The sequence below is a fragment of the Chelonia mydas genome, chromosome 3 (assembly GCF_015237465.2).
Source record: "Chelonia mydas isolate rCheMyd1 chromosome 3, rCheMyd1.pri.v2, whole genome shotgun sequence".
Taxonomy (NCBI): Eukaryota; Metazoa; Chordata; order Testudines; family Cheloniidae; genus Chelonia; species Chelonia mydas.
In genome coordinates this window covers 112,167,609-112,178,041 of record NC_057851.1, presented here as the reverse complement: position 1 = coordinate 112,178,041, position 10,433 = coordinate 112,167,609, and the positions used below count along the sequence as shown (strand labels likewise).

General features: G+C 36.9%; 1 protein-coding gene across 5 annotated transcripts in view; it reads right to left on the bottom strand.

The window, feature by feature from the left end:
• Positions 1 to 4,173: 4,173 nt before the first annotated feature.
• LOC102937114 (vasoactive intestinal peptide) overlaps positions 4,174 to 10,433 on the bottom strand; it is a 61,775-nt gene continuing 55,515 nt past the window's right edge. For 3 of the 5 annotated variants that reach the window (XM_043543168.1, XM_037895007.2, XM_037895008.2), the window contains 5 exons: positions 8,532 to 8,672; positions 8,029 to 8,133; positions 7,259 to 7,390; positions 6,681 to 6,795; positions 4,174 to 5,072 (listed from right to left, as the gene is read on the bottom strand). In XM_043543168.1, coding sequence (XP_043399103.1) covers positions 5,064 to 5,072; positions 6,681 to 6,795; positions 7,259 to 7,390; positions 8,029 to 8,133; positions 8,532 to 8,672 — 502 coding nt within the window. In that variant the 3' untranslated portion in view covers positions 4,174 to 5,063. Of the gene's footprint in view, positions 5,073 to 6,680; positions 6,796 to 7,258; positions 7,391 to 8,028; positions 8,134 to 8,531; positions 8,676 to 10,433 lie in introns of all 5 variants that reach the window. The other 2 variants (XM_037895006.2, XM_043543167.1) reach the window with 1 other exon arrangement.

The following is a 10,433-nucleotide window of genomic DNA, read 5'->3' as shown; positions in this document are numbered from 1 at the left end:
TTGCTCGCCATGCTGGCACCTCACCCTGCATTCATGGGCATGAGCAGCACGATCTGTTTTTCTACATGACTAGGGTAACAATGAAAACAAGGATGTCCCTCTTCTCAGGGTCTGACCCTGCCATCTTCACAGGAAATAGTATTATGGGCTGGTTTGTTCGTCTTCTAAATCACATCAGACTGGCCACATGAAAGTAGGGAAAGTACCTGGGGAAATTGACATGAGAGCTGAGTGAGCACATATACACTGAAGGAGACAACCTGCCATCCCTACAGTGCATGGCGCAGCACAATGGGGAAAGGTGTGTAAAGGTGGCCAGGGCCATGCCCCCTACACCAGCAGTGAGCAGGGGAGGTGGTGGCACAAGTCCACGCTGTACCAGCAGTAGGCAGCAGATACAAGTGCAAAATCTGGTTTTAAGTGTCTGCGTGCAATTGATGAGAGTTTCAGAGTAACACCCGTGTTAGTCTGTATTCACAAAAAGAAAAGGAGTACTTGTGGCACCTTAGGTTAGTCTCTAAGGTGCCACAAGTACTCCTTTTCTTTTTATTGATGAGAGTATAGACAATGCTCCTAGGCCATCACTGTATTCATGGTGGCTTGGGGACACTAACTGGGATACAGCATCCATGCTGCTGCTCATCGTCCATGCACCACAAGTAAACACAGTGCTCAGGCAGCGTATTGAGTGAAGGGGGCAACAGAAGGGAAGACGGGGGAACCTAGAGGACTGAGAGTAGATGTGAGAGAGAGCATGATTGTGACAGAACTCCCAGCCTAGCACATGGCTGCTTCTATTCTCTACCAACTTGAGCAAGGCGCAGAGAAAGGTCACAGAAAGGTCAGGCTTTGAAAGCGAGAGACATGCCAAACAGAATAAACAAATAGCTTTTTGCTATGGATACAATGGTGACAGACCTAGGGAGGGAGGAGGAAAAGGGGAGACGTTTGAAGCAAGGGGAAAGTGGAGAAAGCAAGGGGAGATGGGGGAAAGGTATAGGAAAGCATAGGAAATATCAGAGGGAGGATTGGGCAGATTTTTCTCTTACCTTCTCTAGCCCCTGCTCAAGTAACCAGAACCCTCCTATGCACATCTCACTGACCCTGCTAAAGTAATAGCCTCCTCCCATAAAGTTTTTTCACCTTGAAAATCTGGTCGCCCTCAAAATAAAGTGAGGCAGATCCTCAGCTGATATTAATCTATTATGTGAATCTGTCCTATTATTCTTAGTATTTCTGTTTAAAAATATATGTCAAACTATCCAGCTATAGCAAACATTTCAAGCCACTCAAACTCAGGCAGCTCAAAGTTTCAGAGGAAGTCTCTCGGTTCCTAACATTGTCATCCTTTTCGAGTGTCACTGTTTTCAGAGAACTATTCACATTGACTCCAAGATCTCTTTCTTGAGTGGTACCAGCTAATTTAGACCTGATCATTTTATATGTATAGTTAGGGTTATTCTTTCCAATGTGCATTACTTTGCACTTATCACATTGAATTGCATCTGCCATTATGTTGCCTAGTTACCCAGTTTTGGGAGATCCCTTTTAACTCTTCACAGTCAGCTTTTGACTTAAATCTCTTGAGTAATTTTGTATCATTTACAAACTTTGTCACCTCACTGTTTGCCCTCTTTTCCAGATCATTTATGAATATGTTGAACAGTACTGGTCTAGTACAGATCCTTGGGAGACCCCTCTATTTACCTCTCTCCACTGTGAAAACTGATCATTTATTCCTACCCTTTGTTTTCGGTCTTTTAACCAGTTACTGATCCATGAGAGGACCTTCCCTCTTATCCAATGACTGCTTATTTTGTTTAAAAGCTTTTGCTGTGGGATCTTGTCAAAGGCTTTCTGAAAGTCAAAGTACACTATATCGACTGGTTCACCCTTGTCCACGTGCTTGCTGAGACGCTCAAAGGACTGTAATAAATTGGAGCGGCATGATTTCCCTCTACAAAAGCCGTTTTGACTCTTCCAATATATTATGTTTATCTGTATGTTTGATAATTCTGTTCTTTTCTATAGTTTTTAGCCAATTTTCCTGGCAATAACAGGCTTTCTGACCTGTTATTACCAGGATTGCCTCAATGCCTTTTTAAAAGATCGGCATTGCATTAGCTATCCTCCAGTCATCTGGCACAGAGGCTGACTTAAGCAAAAGTTTATATACCTCAGTTAGTAGTTCTGCAATTTCATATTTGAGTTCCTCCAGAACTCTGGGGTGAATACCATCTGGTCCTTGTGACTTATTACTGTTTAATTTATCAGTTTGTTCCAAAACTTCCTCTATTGACACCTCAATCTGGGATTGTTCCTCAGATTTGTCCCCTAAAAAGAACGGCTAAAGTGTGGGAATCTCCCTCACATTGTCTGCAGCGAAGACTGATGCAAAAAATTCATTTAACTTCTCCACAATGGCTTTGTCTTCCTTGAGTGCTCCTTAGCACCTCAATTGTCCAGTGGCCCCACTGATTGTTTGGCAGATTTCCTGCCTCTGATGTATTGAAAAAGGTTTCTGTTTAGTTTTTGTGACTTTAAATCAAATAAATCATTCCAGATTATGAGATCCAAACTGCAGATAAGCAAAGATAATTTGGCCTGTTAGAACTATACAATTTTAATTACTCAAAATCTGCTTATTTTTTTAAGAGTTAAAAACTTCTGGAAACTTCTAGCCTACACATTATTTTCCTATTTTGTGTACTTTAAAATGGTTGAATGATTTTTTCCTATCTTAAAACAAAAAATATGATGTGTTGAGACCACGTGTATATCAATTTTTAGTTCTGAAGGAGTATTTTTCCAATCTATAATCTTTTAAAAAAAGTTTTGTCATGGAAATGCTTAGTGAATTCAACCACATTGGATAAAACATCACGAAGTAAAAGGTTATTATGTGTCAGCAATGTTCAACGGCTGTCTGTTCACTCATATTCTCATAATCAGTTTAGGTAGGAATTGCCAATGGAACACAATATTCGTTGTGTGTTCAATTGCAAAACTGAAATTGTGTGTGTAACTTTTGCACATACATGCACTACCTTATCCCAAAAAGGATTTGAAAATCTAAGACAGATAAGTAGAGAATCAGTTACTTGATTAATGGAAGCTGATTTCCATTTGGGTACATAAATGGATGTGTTCAGAAAAAACTGGCAGCCTACATGTTAGTTTTACATGGAAAAACTTTTTCCATGTAAGTTTTAAGTCAATCTATACTCAGAAGTTATGTTCACCTGGTATGTTGCTCAGGAGTGTGAAAAATCCACACCCCCTGAGCAATATATTGAAGCCAGCCCAACCAACAGTGTAGACAGCACTAGGTTGACAGAATTCTTCCATGGACCTAGCTACCTCCTCTCAGGAAGGTAGATTAACTATGCCAATGGGTGAACCCCTCCCATCACTGTAAGTAGTGTCTACACTGAACTGCTACAGTGGCACCTAGGTTGCATTTCAAGTGTTGACAAGCCTGTAGGCTTAGCATGCATGAGCAACTTTGAGACATTTCCTTTTGAAACACATTGACATTTCCCAGCATGAATAAAAAGAAAAGCACGTTTTTGAATGTGCACATCTAACTCAAAAGTAATTTACATTCACAGAAGTCAATAAAGTTTTGCTGTTAACATCAATGGAAGCAAGATTAAGTCTGTAGTACATAAATTGAAGTAAAATTCCAAAGGGAAATATGCATATTGCTAAGCAGCCTCTACATGCTTTCTTCACCCTTTCCAAACTTGAAAATATTTTAAATTATGAATGGGGTTTCTTAGCTTTATGCCTGGTATTCCATACAAGTTAGTACTGAGGAGTCTATGCTACATAACTAGTACATACAGTAGATCTTTTTCATACTGTACTAGAATTATCAAGCCCTATAAACAACCTCTGAAAAGGTCCTTCTTGAGCAAATGATTATGTAGCTTATATTAAAATACACAGTGGGCCTGATTCACACCAACATTCTTCCAGTTTTACATCAGAGTTACACTGACATTAAACTGGAATAACACAATCAGGAATCAGGCCTATTTTGTCTTTTAATACAATCAGAGATTTATATGGTATATCGCAGAAGAAGAATGTGTTCATTTTGTCTCTGTTATTAACAGGGGTCTTGTCTGTTCAGGCAATTGCAGCATTGAATCAAACCAATAATAGTTGCAGTGATAATAAAATGTTTTTTATTGTCTGCGTATTTCATAAGTTACATTCATTTTGAAAAAATAGTAAACTGTCTTCAGATCTACTTTATATATAAGGAATGCGCTCATCAGCAAAGTTATCCACAACCAAATGTAGAATAAACTTACTGCTATGACTTTAGCACATCAACCATTAAGGGGTAGCTTTTTTCCCCTTCTCTTTCCGTGTGCTTTGGCAACTTTGGATTAAAAAGTGTTCACCATTAAAAAGAAAGGAAATATTACTGGCTTTAATTTAAATGGTATTTTATGAAAACATTCAAAATGGAGGAGGACAAAAATAAGGTTCTATGACAGATCCAATCCTTTTAAATGCCTTTTTATTTATTTAAGTCGGTGAATTGTTAGAAAAGCATATATTTTTGTACAGATCCTACCCCCGGCAATCTTTTCTTACACAGTTTGAACATACTGAACACAGTTCCTTTCTATGGTCTTTTGTATTTATTTATTTATTAAGTTGTCTGCAAATGTATCCATTGCGTCATGCAATTTTACCTGAAGTGTCACCATAGTTAAAATAATCCAGTTAATCAGTAATTTGGTGCTGTCTTCTGGTGTGCATTCCTCTTTTTCAAATGCATTTATTGAAGTAAAGGATTTACATCATATGAAATCACAGGGTTTTCATGAGTTAGACTAGCATACATATGTACAGCTTTAGGTAGAGATCTCTAAAGTAATATTTACAGTGTAAACATCAACTTTTATTATATCAGAAACAAATATATCACACTGTCACTTCACAACATATTTGTTTTGGTTTGAATACTGAAGTCATTTCTTTGAAATACTATGTGGAACTCAAAAAATAGTTTTGTTCTTGTCATAGATTTTACCAGCTCTCCTTCAAAGACTCTGAAAAACAAGAAGAATGCGTGTTTCAAAATCAATGTTACAAGTGACTGCAACATCAGATAACGTTATCTAAAGTGTATACAACCAAGACCCAAATCCTGCAAACACCAACTACAGGGTGCAAGAGTCCCTACTGGGAGTAGCAACTTTGATATCTATGGAACCCCTGTTCATAGCAATAAGGACTGTGCCTGGTAGTGAGTGCTTGTAGAATCAAGCCCAACCATCAAGAATGTTGTTGAATATCAGCATACTAGGCAAGAGGGATGATACTGAAAGCAGTTGGATCCTTGGAGTGAATAAGTGCAGATTACCAAGCTGACATGGCACCAATGGATACTGATAGAATAATGGACAGCACTGACCAGATTCTCCCTCTTCAGGGAAATCTGTAGCATGGTTACAATCCCCTAATCTGGGAGGGAGGGAGGAAGGAACAAATTTAGGAATTGCCAGGATCAGATCAATGGTCTGTCTAGTCCAATATCCTGTCTCTGAGTGTGGCAAGCACCAGATACTATAGAAGAAGGTATAAGAAACCTTGCAGGAGGAAATGATGGAATAACCTTCCCACAAGGAACATTTTCTTCCTAAATCCATCATTTAGAAGTTGTCCTATACCCTGAAGTGTGATCTTTTGGATCTCTGCTTATGTTTGGAAAAATGCATTTTCTTCTATTATCTGAAGGAAATGAAAAACTGAAGAAAAACATTTTCTTACTCGTATAAGGCTACAGCATTCATCAAATGCTAGGATGGGTTAAATAATTACTTTTTATTTATTTGTAATCCTTTTTTTTTTGCCCATTTGCATCAACAGCACCACTGATATAAAAAATCCTCTAACAGAGATTAATATATTTTCAAGAATATCAGGCCTGATTCACCACTGTGTTATCACTCCAGTGTAAGGTCTGTGTAATACATTGAAATCAATGAAGTAGAGTAACACAGTTGTGAATGAGGTGCATTGTCTCCAAAGATTCTGACACACAGCTAAATAGGAAGTAGTAACACAGCTATTAAGTAGTAACTCAGACATTAAGAATATCAGAACAGAGGAAAAAAGGGTCTTTCCCCACTTGACACACAGTTTTAGATAGTAATCAGCTGCCATGTAGGTTGGGGTAGTGGTGCACATTTTTCTCATTCTCCAGTTTTAGGGGGAGCTTGGATTTCAATTAGAAAGAATGACATAAGGCAAAAAGTGGGGATGGAACTTTATTTTTTAATTAAAGAAAACCAGTGAATTTATTCTCAGAAGCCAGAATATTCTTCCTAATTAAAAATAAGTCAATTATGCTTTTTTGCCTCAGAGCCTGTGGCTTGAAACACCCAAGTGAGCTAGGTGCATTAGCAACAGTGTCAGACTGTTCATTTAATTAGGAAGTTAGAGTGAAAGTAATCATGGGGATCATTTAATTAATCTTATTAAAGAGGTCATTACACTGAGACACATTCCCTGTAGACATATAAAATATATAATGGAATGTGGCTCATGCCAGAGGGGTGCACTTTACCAAGAGGCCATCTTTTGTGCAGGATTAATATCTTAAGGGTGGTGTGACTACTGCTGAACGGGAAGGATAAAAGTAAATTTGGACCTACCAATGGGAGGCGGTTCAGCAGCTCATCTACTGTAACATCATCATAGGTTTCGGAAAAGGAGGGTTCAAGCAATTCTGCTTCATCTCGAAGGCTGGCAGGGTTTAGCTCTTCTTGGCTGTTGCAGATGAGAAACATGGATTTTGTTGCACTCAGAAAAATAAGACAGAACTAATCATAGTAACTTTCTGTTTTGTTAAACTTTATTAAACAATTTTTAAATAAGTGAAGTAGCATGTCTAGCACTTCCCTAGATATCAGCAAATTTCAAACACTGTGCATTTTCATTGTTAGAGTGTTACCTCATAGCAAGTCCTGTGCATAAGCCCTAGCTCTTCAGTTCTTCCTTTACTAGGATGTTTGTTCTAAATAAAAGACTTTAAGAATATTTCAATAGCATTTTCCTTTATTTTAAGACTCTCAAATTCTGTGTGTTATTCTTGTTCTTTCATTCTAATTTGACTGTGAAGTGTGCTGTAAATAAATCACTAGGAGAAAATGTCACTAATACTTGTCTATATATTAAGATTACATTCCAAGATCATTAATGTTCACTGTGTTTTATTTTATTTTCTTAATACCTTCTTTTTCCAGTTAAAACTGAGTTTAAATATTTCTTCACGGCCATTTGCTTTCGAAATCGGCTGTAGTTGTCAGTGAAGACGGCATCCGAATGACGTTTGACGGGCATCTGTTCGTCCATGAGGTTGTTGCTATGTAAACACAAAAAACAGTGGAAATGACCACAAATACATTCAACTAGAAAAGATAAAGACTTTGAACTATATGCAGTAAGTTTTTCAATTGCTGACTAGCTGAGTAAAAATTCATTTCCATTCAAATTTTCTTTTTACTACTTCAAAAGTCAATCTGATCAAATTGGTAAAATCCTGAAATTTTTATTCAGTCTTTACTTAGGCAGATCTCCCATTGACTTCTTCCCATCTCAGTGTAATTAGAATTCACATTGATGTCTCTGGAAGTATTATATGAGCAAGGGTTGAGCACAGACTTTAGGATTTGGCCCATTCTGTTTTCTAATAATTAAAATCACAAGTCCTTATGTGCCAATTCTTGTAATTCAGGAAACCCTTTTAAACAAACTGAAATCATCCTGATTTACACCAGAAAGATATTTGAGTAAATTATCAAATTATATAGGCTGGCTGAAATATAAGGAACCTCTTAAAGGGCCTAGTCTTGTTCCCATTGAAATCAGTGGGAATTTTGCTTTTGACTTCAACAGGAGCAGGCTCCAAGTATTACAGTATGTTTATATATAGCTTTAACTTATGCACAGAATGGTTAGTGAAGCAAGCTAAATAAAAGCTCTATGTAAGTGTAACCTCACCTAACCCGTTTTCCAATAAGTGATTCCAGATATCTCCTTGCAGAAAGTTGACCCAAAAGTTTGCTGTAGCCACTGGTGAAAAGTCCATCAGCATGTCTTGCATTCCTAATATGATGAAAAAATAACTCCACAATAAAATCTGGGCTCCATATATTACAAGTATATACAGTTTTTATTTTAAATTTCATAAGCACTTCTTTTGAAAATTATTATTATTGCTTTGATTTATTAAACAAAACTATTTTAAAAAACATTTCCAAATGATTTATTATTATTTTTCAGCGCTTTCAGTGCCCATGCTATAATGACAATGAACTCCACAAAACTTTGGCAAACAAACATACATTCTATGCTCCCTTTTAATACTCAATTTTTCCTTTCAAATGTCTTAAGCAGTTTGAAAAGTTCATTGAAATAAATGCAGGAAAAGCACTTTCTACCTTGGTATCATTCAAGCAATGCATCAAAACTTATCCAGTATTTATGGCAACAAAAATTCTCACCTATCTATAGCTCTGGACATGTCAAAATAGAATTTGTCATTTTCTGGTAGTGCATTTGGCAAAATGTCAGTTTCAGGTTTTAATGAACCCTGGGCTTGATCAGGTTCACTTGCTCCGTCAAATGGCATTCTGTTTCCCAACCTACTGGAGAAGAAAATCTCGTAAAGTATTGCAAAATGAGGTTATTTAATACTGTCTCTTTCAATGCAATTTGCATGCAGTCTAACGTGTCAAACAATATACATGTGTCTAATGCTCAAGACATTTTAAAGCAAACTGGATAAAGCACAAGAAAATACTCTGCAAGTAATAATCCTTCATTGGCAAGATGATAGAGTACCTGGTGTAATAGATTTTCTCCATCTTTAACCATATATTTATATGAATCTTCATATTGGGTCAGCATTCACATTTTTATAATGTTATCATTGCAAATAATTGACTTAAGGGAATACCATGCAATCCATGGTCATTATAATTACTTGCAAATGGCAATTGTAAAAATTTTAATGGCAACCATTGCAATATACAGGGATATGTATATGATATAAACTATGGATTAAATTCTCTTCTGTGTAAAGGGCCAGAAGATCTATGTGCCACTTAAGTTCCAGTTAAGACCTTAAAATGGTGCGTAAGTGGAACTAATTGGTTCTTAGGCCTTTGTGCAGATTCTCTGAAGAGGGATTAATTTTACCATATAAGATATAAACAGATAGCTATATACTGATTTTTATTCTCTTTTAAGACTGATTTACTATTAACTCATCAGAATATCTCACTGCTAATAATTAATGTGTTTTCATCATAACCACAATTCTGTTCAAGTAGTGTTAATATCCCAAACATTGAATAATAAACTTTTTGTTAGTTTATGTGTTAATATTGCCCACTCCCACAATTGGATGCATGATCTCATGTATTATTAAGGATAGCATGACTATGTTGCAGTGGTATGGCCTCAGACATTGCTTCTGGTCACTGTTGTATTCTATGGAAAATGATAGCTTCCTGTCAGAGTGGTAGATGCAGCATGTGATGATGTGCCAAATCACACACTGAGGCTTGGAAGAGATTTTATGCTAACATTGTAGGCATACACTCCCTGTGGACAAATTATACCTATTGGAGTAAGACATGCAGGATTTCGCTCTTATGAGTATTCCTTCAGCTACAGATGTTTTATGAAACAAGTACAGTTACTGTTGTGCGAAATAAACCAACCCAAGTGGCAAATTTTAAAATTATATAACTACAGTTATATTCATTTGTTCTTTTCAGCATGTACATTTGTTTCAGCTTAATACTGAAAAATACACTGTAACATTTGACTTTACCTTCTCTAAACAACAACAAAAATTCAAAATATCAAACTACAATGTGTTCTTTACGCCAAAGCTATGCATAGATGTAGGCAAGTCACTTTCTCACAATCTACTGTAATACAGTCTACAGCCATAATTTGAGGCACAGTCCAGCTATAATGGTAGAGCTGAGGTGAAATGTAGGTTTTGCCATAAGAAGAGCTGGTACTTGCTATTTGTGATAGGCCAAGGCAAGCCCAGAAACACAATTCAGCATGTTTTCTTTACTATTTGTCATATTCTTCATGGAAGCAATAATCATTACTAAAGGGCTATTAGAGTGGAAATGGTACTTAGGACCTTTAAAATAAGAAGAAGTCATTTAATTGCTATCCACCAGTGATGCTGGCGCTGGCTGAATGAAAGGATCACATCACTTCCTGGTGTTCTTGGGGAACAGATGGAGAAGGAAGCGCCACTTCTTAAAACCCTTTTAACGTTTACATTATTTACAGAGAGGGGAGGTAGACCAGCCCATACCATCCATGCTACTGCCAAAAGGGGTCATCTTCACTGACGCTATTGCAAAGATCACCAG